This window comes from Zosterops lateralis (assembly GCF_965231275.1).
Source record: "Zosterops lateralis genome assembly, chromosome: 11".
NCBI lineage: Eukaryota > Metazoa > Chordata > Aves > Passeriformes > Zosteropidae > Zosterops > Zosterops lateralis.
The window spans coordinates 11,982,792-11,997,286 of NC_139771.1; the positions used below are offsets into that span (position 1 = coordinate 11,982,792).

Consider the following 14,495-nt stretch of genomic DNA (forward strand, 5'->3'; position numbering starts at 1 on the left):
AAATAAAGCTGGTTTAACCAGAGATAAAATACTGCCTACAAATCAGGAGCTGAAATTCATTGTAACCTGTATGCTTTTCTCCTCCCCAAGTCTGCAATCAAAAAAGCATTTATATGGACACATACATAGTTCAAAAGGCACAGGAAGAAAAAGCATTTCTGAATGACCTCATGTGAATTTAACATCAGTATAACTGTAAAATAAATAAATATGTGCAAGATTATAAAGATCACAATGTTCTCCTCTGTGACATCTTATTTAGTAAAAAAAAAAAAAATACACATACGTGCATACACACACCTCACTGAGAATAAAAAAAAAGTACAAACAGCCTTTTATCAAACTCCTATACATACTTTTACAGGCATTCAGAACATCACCATAGGAAACATTTAAATTACTACCTTAAAATGTAACCAAAAGTGGGTTTTTTTCCCTATACAACCCTATACTTATTTAGCTGTCTGCAATCCAGGTAAATAGAGTACATACAACCTCTCCCCCCACCCCCAAGAGAAACTGCAGTTTTTCAGGGGCAAATCTTCCTGGGCAACAACTCTTTCCCCCCACAAAATACTCTGACAACTGCATATTTTGTAAACCAGCCAGAACCTCCAGGTGCATGTAACAACCTGGGATAGCAATAAAGAACACATTAACAGTGTTCAATTAACAAAACAGAAACACCAAACAACCCTAAATAAAAAGGTAGTGACCAGTTCACAGGTAACTTGGCAGCAGTTTATAGATGAGACAAAAATCAAGGTGCTTAAATTTACATGACGGTCAACATTCCTCCCAAAAAAGGGAACACAAAGATAAAACAAACCTCTCAGATGCTGTTGGACTCTTAGCTAATCACTTACAGTGAGTACAGTTCTATTGCAGTTTTCTTTTTCAAGTTTTGCTGTAAGAATTCAGCAAAGTATTTGGGATGCAGGAGCAAGGAAAGGGAGAAACTCAACATGAGCTACAAACTGATTCACAGCTAAGTTAACATTTAGAATCTAGCTTTCTAAAACAAAGATTTTAGAGTATCTCGTTTTCATGGCATAGAACATTAATTTTGTTATATATGACACTTTATTCCGGTTTTCTGCCAAACAGAGGGGCCAAAACAATCCTTTTTTGTGTGTGTGGAAAACACTTGCAAAATTTAGCTCTTAATTCCTCAATGCCACTGGCTCCAGGAGGAGACCAATGGAAGGAAAGTTTTAACTGTCGTAGACAGGATTATAAATTTGCACTTGTTAGCTGTAGAATACTTGCTTTCCTGTGAAAACAGTAAATATTACCTCAGTTTGAAGTGTAATAAAGTACTTCTCCCTGAAACAACACTGTACAGCAGTCTGCCTCAGCCTCTCAACCACCAGGCAGACAGGATATCTTACACAGGCACATCAAGTGGGATTTACATTTTTAAAGAAAATCTTTCAGCTGCAGCTGTCTTAAGCAAATCACAAAGAGTGCAACCATACTTCAGTTCTCCTACTTTTCATATTTTCCTTGGAAAAAGATCCACACAGTAATTTCACTCTGTCATGATTGCCCAGTTTGTTTTCAAGTAACTGTTCTCAATTGTCATTCCAGATCCTGTAAATTTATTGTGCTTCCAGTGAACTGAGAGTTATCAGAACCTGCATCATCTTCAGTGGAATTGTGTGGTTCCTGTTAAAGTAAACAGACAGCATCAAGTACTTTCACCTCTAGATGGTTTCAGTGCTTATCAGCAATATTTATCCAACACCAGAGAAATGCTTGGAATGGCTAAGAGGAAACCCAAAGCTTTTCTACTTCAGGGATCCACTCAAACAGTGCTGCCAGTTTTTCTATGGAACACTTCAGATAAGCATTACTAATGGAAACAGATTGAAAATTACTTTTTCCTCCATAACCCTCGACCATGGCAAACAGTCCCACTCCTCTTGTACTTCTAGGTTTTGAGGAAGGTGCCTCTCCTCAACAAGAAAAGGCTTATTCTGTATCCAAGAGAAGCACACTTGGCAGGAATAGGTACGTTGCAGAGTTTATCAAAAATGAGGTCCCCAAGCAGGCTTTTAAATATAACTGACACTCCCAAAATAGCACCACTCTGAAATCTAGGTTCAAGATTCTATTTCCCACTTCCCATCCCTTCCTGTATCCTGCAACATTCCACTTCTGATCCTCTTTCTTGACCCAACTAGTATCTGCAGGATCAAATCAGGAAAACAAGGGTGGGGCATTTCAGAAAAAAATTAGTAGCATTTAGCTATTCATTACTCAGTAACAGAGGAAAAAAAGCCCAACCACCTCAGATGTGTCAATGGTTGGGAACAGACACTAGAAAAATCATGCAGTGCAGCTCTCTGCTTACTATTGCTTGTGAATGGAATTCAATTCCCAATGGTAAACAAGGTATTTTCATCAGGCAGAACATGAGAGTGCTCACAGTAAACTGTCCTTCAAGCAAGGCAATAAAACCCGGTGGCTTGACATGCTGTACCTGAAGTATGTGAACAGGTAAATCCACTGTAAGCTGAGAATGTGATGAGGAAGACTGAGAGCTCAGCTGAAAGGGAAGATCTCCCTCTCCTGGGGAATCATCCTGTGAATGCAGAAACATGATAAAATGACACAATCCCCAGGTATCTCAGCACAATATGGCAAATTTCACTCAGCCTCACAATCTTAAAATATCTGATAGAGCCACTGACTGTACTGGTAAGGCCTAGCTCCACAAAGATGTGGAAAGCTAACTACAAAGCAACTTAAATCAGAACCTAGCTCAGTGTACAACCTATTGTCCTCATCAACTTGGAACACTGGCAAGATCCAACCAGGATGGTTCCTCTTTCAACAAATCTAACACTCGGAAATATGCAACAAGTTTCATCACGTTTTCACAAAGCTGATACTTAACATGAAAGTTACAAATGTGTACACCCATCAAAAAAATAGATCCATGGAGAACTCTATCCAAAGGTCTCTCTCCACACCCAAGTTGTTAAGAATAAAGGAGAAGGAATTACCCTTTCTCTGAATACTACACAGATAGAGCTGGCAAAAAAACATATTACCTGCCATGCTCCACTAATCAGTCCCCACCAATTATTAGGTTGTTTTGGTTTTTGTAAATTTTAGGCTTTATTTCAATGGATAAGAGAAATAACAGTTGAGGCTGAAACTTCTTTTTGCAGGAACATTTTCACGTCCATCTCATTTACTTTGTAAATAAGAGGTGGAATAATGTAAGAACACTGCAGAGTTTAAGACCCCATCCAGGGGTAGTAGCTCACAAACACTCAAATTCTTCCATAAATGAGAGTCTGGATAACAGAAGCTGAGCGTGTTCTTTTCGCCTCAGCTCTTACCTGAAGAAGCTGAATTTGCACATACTGGGCTCCAGTGGCAGGGTCCCTTATTGTCAGCCCTCCATTTGGCAGAACTATGTTACCACCCAGTCGACTGCCAGGAGTAGGTGAAGAAAGGTTGGTAGGGCTTACTTTACCACCCTTGTTTTTCCTCTGACCAGAGCCAGATGCCCCTAGAAGGAAGCAATTTTTATATTTAGATGGTCAGGAAGAATTTGCCAGAGTTTTCTGCTAGTATTTTTCAAATTTTGCAGCTGTTTATACCATACAGCAAATGCCCACAACAGTGCAGCGTAATTAAGCACCATCTGACAACTGGTTAAAAGGCCAGAGAACATTCAGCTGGTGAACTCCAGCTGCTGAGTGAGCACCTTTTTACATGAACACCACTGAAAAATCACAAACTGCTAAGTTTAGGATCCTCTCCTGTGGTAGCACAGAAATATCAGAATATTTGTGGTGTTACAGAAAGGAATTAGGAAGCAGGGTTGCATTTTCTGTTTTTCATTTTGCAACTCATATCCTGAAAAGTCATGCACATGATTTTTCTAAACTGTGAAAAAAGCATAGTGCAGATCATTATTTACAGGAAGATTTCAAGGACTACTAGGTAAAACGGGCTACACAAGTACAACTATCACAACCTTAAGCTTTTTCCAGTTTAAAGCAGGATAAACGAGCTGCTTTATCACAAGCTGAAAACCAAAACCCTAATCAAAACAAATGTAAGAACATAGTCCTGTCAGCTCTTCAGGTTTTTGTCTGGATTTAAAAAAAAAAAAAAAAAAAAAAAAAAAAAAAAAAAAAATCTGTAATAAATTCAAGGCTTGGATAACCTATTTTTAAACACTGAACTTCCCTCTACATTATTCACTCAATCTAGTTAAACCAATCAGAAATACAAGACTCTCTAGACCACTTTGAGAAGCACAGTATACCATTAAGGCAACAGCTGGTGAAAAGTGGACTATTGGGAGTCTTGAACAGGAACAGAACCAGGAATTTTTTGAGGTCGTTTTAGGAGTCATGCAAAGTGCAATCATATTTTTTAAACTAATGTCCAGAGGACATGTTTGATGATACATGCACAGGTTTGGTAATACAAGGCCCCTTAGAACTAGCTTCATAAAATACTGATTCTTCCATCTGATGATTTGCTGAACCAGGCAGAATGTATGCACATATGCATTTTACAAATTACAAATTTTACAATTTTACAAACAGAACAGTCCTCAAATCAGACCTAGCCTCTTAACTTGCCTCAAAAACTATTGCCTTGATTTTCAGAGGAGGAAGGTTTGAGAGACAGCAAGGCAGCACTAAACTTACTCTATATACATGATATTGATATATCAAAAACATGTGATATTCCACCCCAGCCCCAAAGGTGGACACAATTCAACCACCTGAGCTCGTGCAAGTCCAGTGAACCATGAGCCATGTTTGATCTGACAAAGGAATGGTTATTATTCACATCAAATGGCTTTAAGAAGACACCTCTGGAATCATGACCTAAAATCACCCTGCACAAGAGCTCTATACAAGGCTAAAGTATAAGAGAGAGGTTTGAGTATATCTAGATAATCAGAAAATAAATTCCTTAACACTGTTACTAAGTAATACACAGAATCAAAATCTAGCTGCTATTTCTATTGTCTGTACTGAGTAAAAGAACCCCCTAGAAAAGACTAAAAGCATAAACAACAGAAAGCACAGATATATTTTTTGTGTTTTAATAAGAAAATAAGAAGCAGATGAAGAGATGGACAGCTAGTGTCTTGTTAATAATCATGAAACATACGGCACAGCTTTCTTTGTAAACTTCCAGTGAATCTGATATTCCACAGAATGTGATTATCCTGAGTAACAGATGGTACACCACATGCATAATTATTTTAACTATCAATAAACAGGATAGGGCATTTAAGAATATTATTTGGAAACCTGCTCTCACTGCACTGCAAAAATTACTAAATGTTTTTATTTAGTGAATTTAACAGAATTAATGGCTTCTCACCTGTGCTGCTGCCATTCCCTTTTTGTTTCTTTTTCTTGGCCAGCTGAATGGCTCTGTAGTCTGTTCTTGCAGACCCACTGCTCTCCTAGTTTAAAAAAAAAAAAAAAAAAAGGCCCACAGATGCAAGGTTTTTGGAATTAAGAACAAGATAATGAACACAGACTAATGAGTTCTCAGATGCAGTTATCTTCTATGCTGCAAACACTGAATTCTAGTTTCCCCCAGTCTTCTGATTAGTGTTTCAATAAATTCCCTTTATCTATTCAGCATCTGGAGTTCAACACAAGAAGTTAGCTCCACATTTGTAAGTGTTCAGATTTTAAGAGTGTAAACATTTAAATTGTAATGTAAACAAAAAGGTAATTCTGCAATAACACAATGAAACAGAAAGGGGAAAGTACTTAAAACAGGAATAAGGACTGGAATGAAAATGCTGCAGTTACTGTTACAGTCCCAATCTTTCCCTGGAATGAAATTAACAACACTTGCAACACTTATTCTTAGGTGTTCTTGCAAATTCCATTTCAGATGGATGGTTGCTTATTTTGAAGGGTTCTTCCTGAACTGTCCCCACCAGAATTTCAGTATTTCTTAGAACTTGTCACCACACTGAATCTACCTGTGAAAACACACTACTCAGCACATTGTTCTACATTTTCATCAAAAGAGAGCCAAAATGCATGATCTGCAAAATCTGAAAGGTCTCCCTATATATAAGGTGTGAGTAGCCCAGGGATATCCCCAAAATCAGGCTGTCTCATCTAGGGGTGAAGTGAATACAGTTACTCCATACCAAAAATGAGCTGCCAGTCACTGGGCCAAGATCCATTTCCTTCTGTGCACTGTAACTCCCCGGAGGGTTGGAGAACACAAACTGTGTCACGACTTTGCTGCCCTCCTGCTGACCAACCACATCTGAGCAGGGGAGCAAATTCCGTTCAGCTTTAACTGGTGTCAGTAACTCAGGCACAGTGGTGCTGCCGAGGCTGCTGGAAGGAGTCAAAGTGGCAGTGTCTATTGTTAAATTATTGCTGGATGTCAACCCGTGCACATCCTGACTGGAATTCCTCACTGACAGAGATGCCAGCGAACCCAAGGCTTCGGCATTGACAGTCTGTACATCATCCAAATTTAAAGTGCTTTGCTGTAGAACCGTTGCACTGGTTCCCAGCAGGAGAGAACTGTCCAGGCTCTGGGGCATGTCGCTGCTTGCCACCAGGATCAAGGGATCAACTGCCTGGCTTAGGGAATTGTTACTGACAGGCAGGTTCCCTCCGAGCGTCGAGCCCACCGAAGCGACGTCGATTGTGACGATTCCAGAGTTCACCAGCGCCATGTCCATTGTAATTCCAGAATTGTTACTGGACACGTTGGAAAACAGGGATACGAGGTCGATGTTGCTGAGATCACTCTGCCCTGGACTAGTGAGTTCACTGCTGGGGGTGAGAGAGCTGGTTGCTTCCAACTGAGTTAGGAGATCTGGAAGAGAAGGGCTTGGTTGTAAGACAGAGCTTCCACAGACATCAGGAAAAAAAGGAATATTAAAATTCTATAAAATACTATATTCTTAGCCTACTAAAACACTTCCCAACTTCCCTGAAAGCAGATTTAAGGAAAAGCAGCCTAGTGAAGAAAGTTCATTCCTTTACTGAGAAGCCTGAGTTACAAAATCACTTGCCAAAAAATAACAGTAAGGCAGTGCAGGCTAAGTACAGGTTGTAGAGGAGTGAAAGGGGTGAAAAGAAAAATCCTTTTAGTCCTCATTCATATTTTACAGATGGCATGGAAAAGGACAAGCTCTGCTTCATTGCAAAATGCTGCAATTTCTCACAATTTCAGAGGTCAAGTTCAATTATCACTTTTGCATACTCAAGAGATTCCACTGAAAATTTCAGAGGAGGGTGAAACCAACTTCAGTCTCAGAGAAGTTTCTGTCATTCATATCAATGGAACTCAGATTTCAATATTGGTAGTTACACATTTTCCTTAACAAAACATTTAATTTTTCCACTGCACCCTCTGATAGCCAGAGACAAATACTTTACCTGGGCTGAAGTTATGCTGCTTGACCATGTGTGTCTTCATATTGTGTTTGGAAGTGAACAGTTTATTACAGCTGGAAACAGGGCACCGTGTCTTTAACGAGTCCACATCCTCAAGATGTTTTTTGGAGTGAATATACAGACTGCTTCGTGCTGAAAATTTTGCACAGCAGCCTGCAAGAAGATATACAAGGCTTTGAAGTTGCAAATTTATTGAAGTTTCATTTTAATGTACATATTTAATGTCTTAACAAATCAGACAAATCAGGTGCTGCTATTCTGCAGCACCTGTGGATACACTCAGTAGAACCACAAGAAAATAAACCTGTCAAAGGGTAGGACAGTTTAACAACCTGTTTCTGACATGAAACTCTTAAGTCATTCAGTGTAAAGCACAACCTTTTCCCACTATGGCATCTGAAATCCTTCATGACAACTGCTGGAAACACCATAAAAAGGAGAAACAAACATCAAGCAGAGCTGCTTTACTTTAAAAAGATGAATAATCCAGATCATTCGCAAAAATCTTTGCTTCTGGAAGTCCCACTGAAGTGGTGAAGGTGGTCAGGCTACAGTATGAAACAGTTTGCTCTGTCATTCCTAACTCTGGGAATAATCACTTATTCAGTCTTCCATTTAGTTTCACCTCTTCATAACCCCATTAGAAGACTCATTCTAAGTTTTTCCAGCCCCATACCAAGCACATACACAATCTTTAGACACAACACACACCAGTTACCAGGAAACACATACAAGAGTGGAGCAATACCTTCTACTGCGCACTCAAATGGTTTTGTACCAAGGTGAGTTATACTGTGGCCTTTCAAGTGTTCTGCTCTTGTGAAGGACTTCCCACAGCCTTCTACTGGGCACATGAATCTCCTGTCATCTTCATGTTTCCTACAAGGGAAGGAAACTATCATTGGCATGATTAAATCCACTACTGCTTAGCTATTGGAAGAGAAACAAAGACATGCAAACAGCCAGTGGCTTAGGACAGTATAATCAGAAAAGGCTTCCTTTACCTTTTATGCCTCAGAAGCTTGGACATACTGGTAAAAGACCAGCCACAGCCTTCAAAGTCACAGATAAAAGGTCTTTCACCTTGAATAAAAAAGTTACATTAATAATTTAATACACTAACACATACTGCTACTAGAAACTACTAAAACCTACTTATATTGAATTAATTTAAAACAACTCAACCAGCCTCTCCTGAAACACACTGCAGAGTACTATCATGTCCCTTCCCCCTCCTACAATCTGGGCTTTCTTTAACTCTATGCTATTGCATCAGAGAGCTCAGGTATTTATCAATCCACCTCATATCCTGAAGGTGCTTCAATAGCCAGTAACAGCATTACTCAAAACAGAAACACAACTGAACTGTTTTTTCCTGTTTTCATGATCCATCACTCTGTCTTGGTTACAGGACTATGAAGTATGTGACATTGGTTTCCATCACACCTATGAACTTCAAGTGACACTTTAAAAAACTTGAAACTGTAAAACCATGAAACCAAGAAAAGAGAGGACAGCAGAGGACACACCAGTAACATGACAAGGCTGTATTTCAGCTTTGCAGTGGTCCTTGCGAGTCAGGTGTGCTTGCCTGAGCTGAAATTTATCTTCTTGCTGTTCCAGACCTTGGCACATACATTCCACGTTCTGAGAGTTTTGTAGCTGTTTGTATCAAGAGTAAAACGTTTTGAACATCTATGAACTTGGGAATAGAGCTGAGATTCTGAACAGAATGCACAGTGACAAAAGCCATGGCTTTGCATGTCATTAACTGCTTTGCATATGACAGCTTCATTCAGTGGACTCCTATCCCCAGAAGGCCAAGAATCAAATGCTTTCACTGACTCCAAATACCTAACGTCACCCTTCCTTTCAGTTTTTCCAGCACATCGCAGTCCACTTTCCACACACTATGCTCCATGTACTGCCCTGTGTACAAGTCATCCCTGTGAATACCTGTATGACTCCTCATGTGGATTTTCAGTCGGCAGGCCTTGTCATACTGTTTGTTACAGCCGGGGAATGAGCAGTAGAACTGCTCTTGCTCTCTGAAGTGGGCTCGATTGTGGGAGAATAATGCACTCACTGTGATAAACGTTCTCTCACAGCCTGGGGAGAAAAAGGAAACAGCGCATCTGCTTGACAAAACTCAGACATGAAAACTGCATTCTTTTCTCCCTCCTAGCTTTTAGTGACATGCTTTCATGATCGTTTTTCAGGATATTATATCGGGGGAAAGGGAAAAAAAAAACCAAAACAGTGAAATCCTAAACATTATTCCCAGAAATTACAATTGTTTCGCCAAGGTGGGCAGTCAAGTATAGCCTGGGTTAAGGAGCACCCACTGAACACTGGCGCCGTGTGTTAGTGTTTCACTGCACCAGCACCAAGTCGTAGGAGGAAAGGCGCAGCATCCTCCAGCTCCCAAACTTTTCCTCTTGGTAACTGAGGCGGCCTGGAGGAGAACTTTCCTTGACATTTGGGGTACCACGGAGGGGAAGGAGAAGTGGGGGGCAGAAGAAGCGAGCCGAGCGCCGCACGGCCCGAGGGCAGGGATCCCCAGTTTCTCGAAGGGGAGGGAAGGGAGCCCAGCCCCAGAGGCGGCTTACCGGGGAAGTCGCAGCGGTAGGGCCGCTCGGGCTCCTGGTGGCTGCGGCGGCGGTGGGCGGTGAGGCGGGCGGCGCTGGGGAAGCGCTGCCCGCACGCCTCGCACTTGTGCGCCGCCTCCTGCTCGTGGGCGCGGCTGTGCGCCCGCAGGTTGTACACGGTGGTGAAGCGCTTGGCGCAGCCCGGCGCCGCGCAGGCGAACGGCCGCAGCTTGTCGTGCGAGTGCAGGTGCCGCCGCAGCTTGTAGGCCGTGGCGAAGGACCAGGCGCAGCCCGGCACGGGGCAGCCGAAGGGCCGCGCCGCCGCGCCCCGCCCGTCCTCGCCGCCGCCGTGCGCCGAGAGCCGGTGCAGCCGCAGCTGCTGCTTGCGGGGAAAGGCCTCTCCGCAGCGCGGCTCCGGGCAGGGGAAGGCCGGCGGCGAGCGCGGGCGCGGCCCGCCCGGCGGCTCGGCGGGGCTGGCGGCGCCCGCGGGCTGCTCGGCGCCGGGCCCCAGCGTCAGGACGCCGTTCTCGATGCGCACCAGCAGGCTCTGGTTGTTGATGGTGATGGTCCCCGAGAAGGCGCCGTCCTCCGCCCCGCCGCCATCGCCGCCCGCGGGGGGCAGCGGTGCTACCGGCGGGGGAGGAGGAGGCGGCGGCGGCGACGGGGCCGAGCCGGGGGCCTCCTCCGGCGGCTCCGCGGGCGGCGGGCCGGGCCGGGCTCGCCCCGCTTCGCCGCCGCCCGCGCCGGGCTCGGCCGCACCGCGCACCACGTTGAAGACGAGCAGGAGCCCGTCGCTGTCAGGCGCGGGCCCCGCCGGCGGCGCGCTGGGCACCGGGCTGGCGCCGGGCTCCGGCTTCTCCTCCACCAGTAGCACCGGGAAGCTCACGTAGAGGCCCGGCGCCGCGGTGCTGCCGGCGGGGGAGGGGGTGGCGGCGGCGGGCGGCGGGTCCCAGCCGGGCGGCGGCGGCGCGGCGGGGCCGCCATGTTGCGCGGCGGGCCGGGCCCGGGCCGCCTCCGCGGCCGGCAGCCCCTGCGTTTCCATCTTGGGGGTCCCTGTAGCAGCGCCTGAAACCGGAGCCGCGGGGCGGGGCCGGCGCGGGCCGCAGAGGAAACGCGGAGCGCGGAACCGCGGAGCGGGCGGCGCCAGAGAAACCCGGAGAGCGGAACGCCGGACGGGACGGAGCGAGGCTGCCCCGGAGCGGGGCCGCCCGGGTGGGAATGGCACAGCGGGGAGCGGCTCGTGTGACATCCAGCTGGAGTCATCTCAGGTCCTGGGGATTGTAGTGATGTCCCTGTTAATGGCCAAGAAGAGTCCCAGAAGAATTAAGGTTGGAAGGGACCGCTGGAGATATCCCAGTCCGCCCCCCCTGCCGAGGCAGGGCCACCCCCAGCAGGTGAGGCGGGAACACGCCCGGGTGGGGTTTGAATGGCTCCAGAGGGACTCCGTGTCCTCCCCTGGCAGCTCACCCATCCTTAGTGTAAAGAAGTTTTTCCTCATGTTGAGGTGGAACTTATGTTTTAGTTTATGGCCGTTGCTCCTCATCTTGTCGCTGGGCACCACTGAAAACACTCTGGCACCATCCTCTTGACACTTCAGTATATTTCTATGGATTCATGAGATCCCCTCTCTCTTCTCTAGACCAAACAAGCCCCATGCCCCCAGTCTCTCCTCATCAGAGAGATGTTCCAGACCCCAAATCATCTTTGTGGCCCTTCCCTGAACCTCTCCATTAGCTTCGTGTCTTTCTCATACTGAGGAGCCCACAGCTGGACACAGCAGCCCAGAAATGGCCTCACAAGTAGAGGGGGAGGATCCTGTCCCTGGACGTGTGGGAATGATGATAAGGGTGCAGCCCTGTTCAGAGAGCTGAGAGAGGGAAATACTTTAGCAAAACACCCTGCTTACCATGAGCAGAAATATGGAAATAGCGCTGTTGGCCAACCCTGGGCAATGCAAAGTCACTCTCCAAGCATGACCATGGAACTGCATCACCCATGATAGACCAGCACCAAAAAAAGGAAAAAATCCTACAAATTCAGTTAATACTTTTTTATTATTATTTATTTATTCTCGGGCAAACCTTCCTCTGGGAGAATGTTCGGCTCCCTTATGGCTCTCCAACACTTAAGGAAAAGGTTAAATTATCCTGTATTTGCTACAGAAATTTCCCAGTTCCCTGCTGCTGTGGGACTGGCAAGCAGTCCCAGCAGATGGTGCTGTGATCCTTCTCCTGCTCAGATTATTCCTCCTTTCTGAGCATCAAACCTACAGCCAGGGTGTGAACTCTGGCCAGGCACACTCAGCTCCAGGGAAGCTGGAGCTGTGGGTACACTCAGAGCTCCACTGGGGTGAGTGCCACTGGGTGTCGGTGTTCCCTTATCCTTGGTGGCCCCAGCCATCCCAATCTCCCTATGGAGATCTTTGCGGTACCTTTCTTCATGTTCCTAGGAAAAGATAGGTCTGCACCCAAGTTTATTGCTTAACAAAAAGGTGCATCCTCGGTTGAAGGATGTAAAACTTGTCACCAAGCTCTTGCCTCTGTCTGCAACCATGCACGAGGTTGTCAGGATAAGTGTCTGCATTTTAGGAAAGCCTCAAGGTGCTACAATTCATAGGAAGGATTCTTTACCCTGGCAAGCTTGAGATTTCACTGCACTGCAGAAATTCACTGACTGTACATCCCCTGTCCAGATCAGATCCGAGGCAATTTCTACAGATGGGTGGATTTAAAACCCTTCTCACTGTACTGGCTTTGTCCAGCAGTGAGGTCAGCTACCTAAAGATTCCATCAGCACACCCACACAACAATAGCCTATTCACAGCCTCAGTTTCTCTGCAAGAGAGCAGAGGACAGATAAATGGAGGCTCAGCAGGGCTCAGGAAGGGAACTTTGCACTGGGATTGTTTATGGTTTCTGTGTGCTGGAAACCCCCTGCTATTTCATCTCTGACAGCAACAGGTTAGTGTTTCACTGTGCCCTCCCAAAGGTATTGTAAACCTCAGCCAGTTCACATTTGTTAAGTGCTTGAGATTTGCAGTTAAAAGACCAAAGGAGATTTAAACATACACGTATAACTACATACTGCATCGTTGAAATAAACTCCAGTGAACAGTCATAGGTAAGAGCAACTGCTTGCCAGTTCACTGCTTTTCTGTGCCCCATTTTGCCTTAACTCATCCTACCTCATTAATAGACTTCGTCATCTGAATTTCAACTTGTAGCTATTTCTAGCACTCATACATATGAGTGTCCCTACAGGCAGCCCAGAGTTATAAACTCCCAGGGTGACATTAAACATGGCTATACTGGTAATGCTATGTCCTCTGGGCAATAAGGCTCCTAGGACAAAAATAAGATTCCTTTGGTGTCTGGGATGTAAAGGTGAACATACTGCCAGGTATCCCAGTACTGAATAATAGAAAGGTGAACAATTTGTGATAAATATTTTTTTAACATCTTGTCTGTGGTATATTTTCAACTGAGAATTAAGATGAGTCTATGGAACAGCTCTACATTCCTTGGTCTAAGAAAAGACAGTGTATTTTCTGGTTGTTCCTCCTGACAAAGCAAGAACCACCAGTGTTTTTGGGCTATGAAGATTAGAGTGGTTTCACACAATACCAATACCCTAACTTTGAATTGAGTCCACTGTGATTATTAATAAGGTAATGCATAACATATGTCAAAGCAAAGGCTGTCAAATATGCCTGACAACTACTCCCATCTCAATCATATAAATTGGCAATGTGGGCGGGTTTTATCTGTAATGTAAAGCAATTCCTATCAACTGCAGATTGCACTTCACAGAAGGCTCAGTTTCAAGCAGATGCCAGACTCTCACTGTTCATCTGGAGATAGACATAGTACGTGAACAGAGTAAAGAACTCATTTGTGATTCAAAATAAACACTTCCCTTTTCTAAGCAGCAGAGGCAATGCAGAGCTGCAGAGTGCTCACCTGTGGGTACCATGGGCTCTACCAGGGATGGTGTTTCACAGTCCTGAGGGCTGTGTGCTGTCCTGAGACTACAGCTCATCACATCCCCTCTGCAGCAGCACATGCAGGTTTGTATGTGTAACAGGTTTTTCCATTCCAAGAGGTAATGGATACAGTGCCAGGAGATTGAGTGACATTCCAGAGCAAGACCATGGGGGGAAGGGACTGCTGCCACTGTGTTCATGAAGCCCTTGTGCTGTGCAAGGGCCATGCTTAGCATGAGACAGGACAGCTAAGAATTACTTCTATACACACATTATTTTATGTATTTTTGGGAATAAGTGACTGTTTTGTTATTGGGAGATTTTTTTTTCCATTTAATTTTCAGGGAAAAAAATCCCATTGCTTTCCCATAATGAACGGCTTCTTATTGCAAACATTGTTCCAAATATGTTGGTGAAAAGACTGTTCCTGGTGGACCTGTCACAAACAAAACCAGATTTGCCCCATTAATAAGTTAGAGAGTGAAAAACCTC

At 44.8% G+C, this 14,495-nt stretch overlaps 1 protein-coding gene across 1 annotated transcript; it reads right to left on the reverse strand.

Moving 5' to 3' along the window:
- Positions 1 to 1,556: 1,556 nt before the first annotated feature.
- Positions 1,557 to 11,063, reverse strand: ZXDC (ZXD family zinc finger C; the record flags this gene model as incomplete). Its single annotated transcript, XM_083869779.1, has 10 exons — positions 1,557 to 1,668; positions 2,486 to 2,587; positions 3,354 to 3,526; positions 5,371 to 5,455; positions 6,164 to 6,849; positions 7,416 to 7,586; positions 8,182 to 8,312; positions 8,438 to 8,516; positions 9,390 to 9,542; positions 10,043 to 11,063. 10 exons carry the CDS (start codon positions 11,061 to 11,063, stop codon positions 1,582 to 1,584), a joined length of 2,688 nt encoding a protein of 895 aa, XP_083725905.1. The 3' UTR covers positions 1,557 to 1,581.
- Positions 11,064 to 14,495: the final 3,432 nt, after the last annotated feature.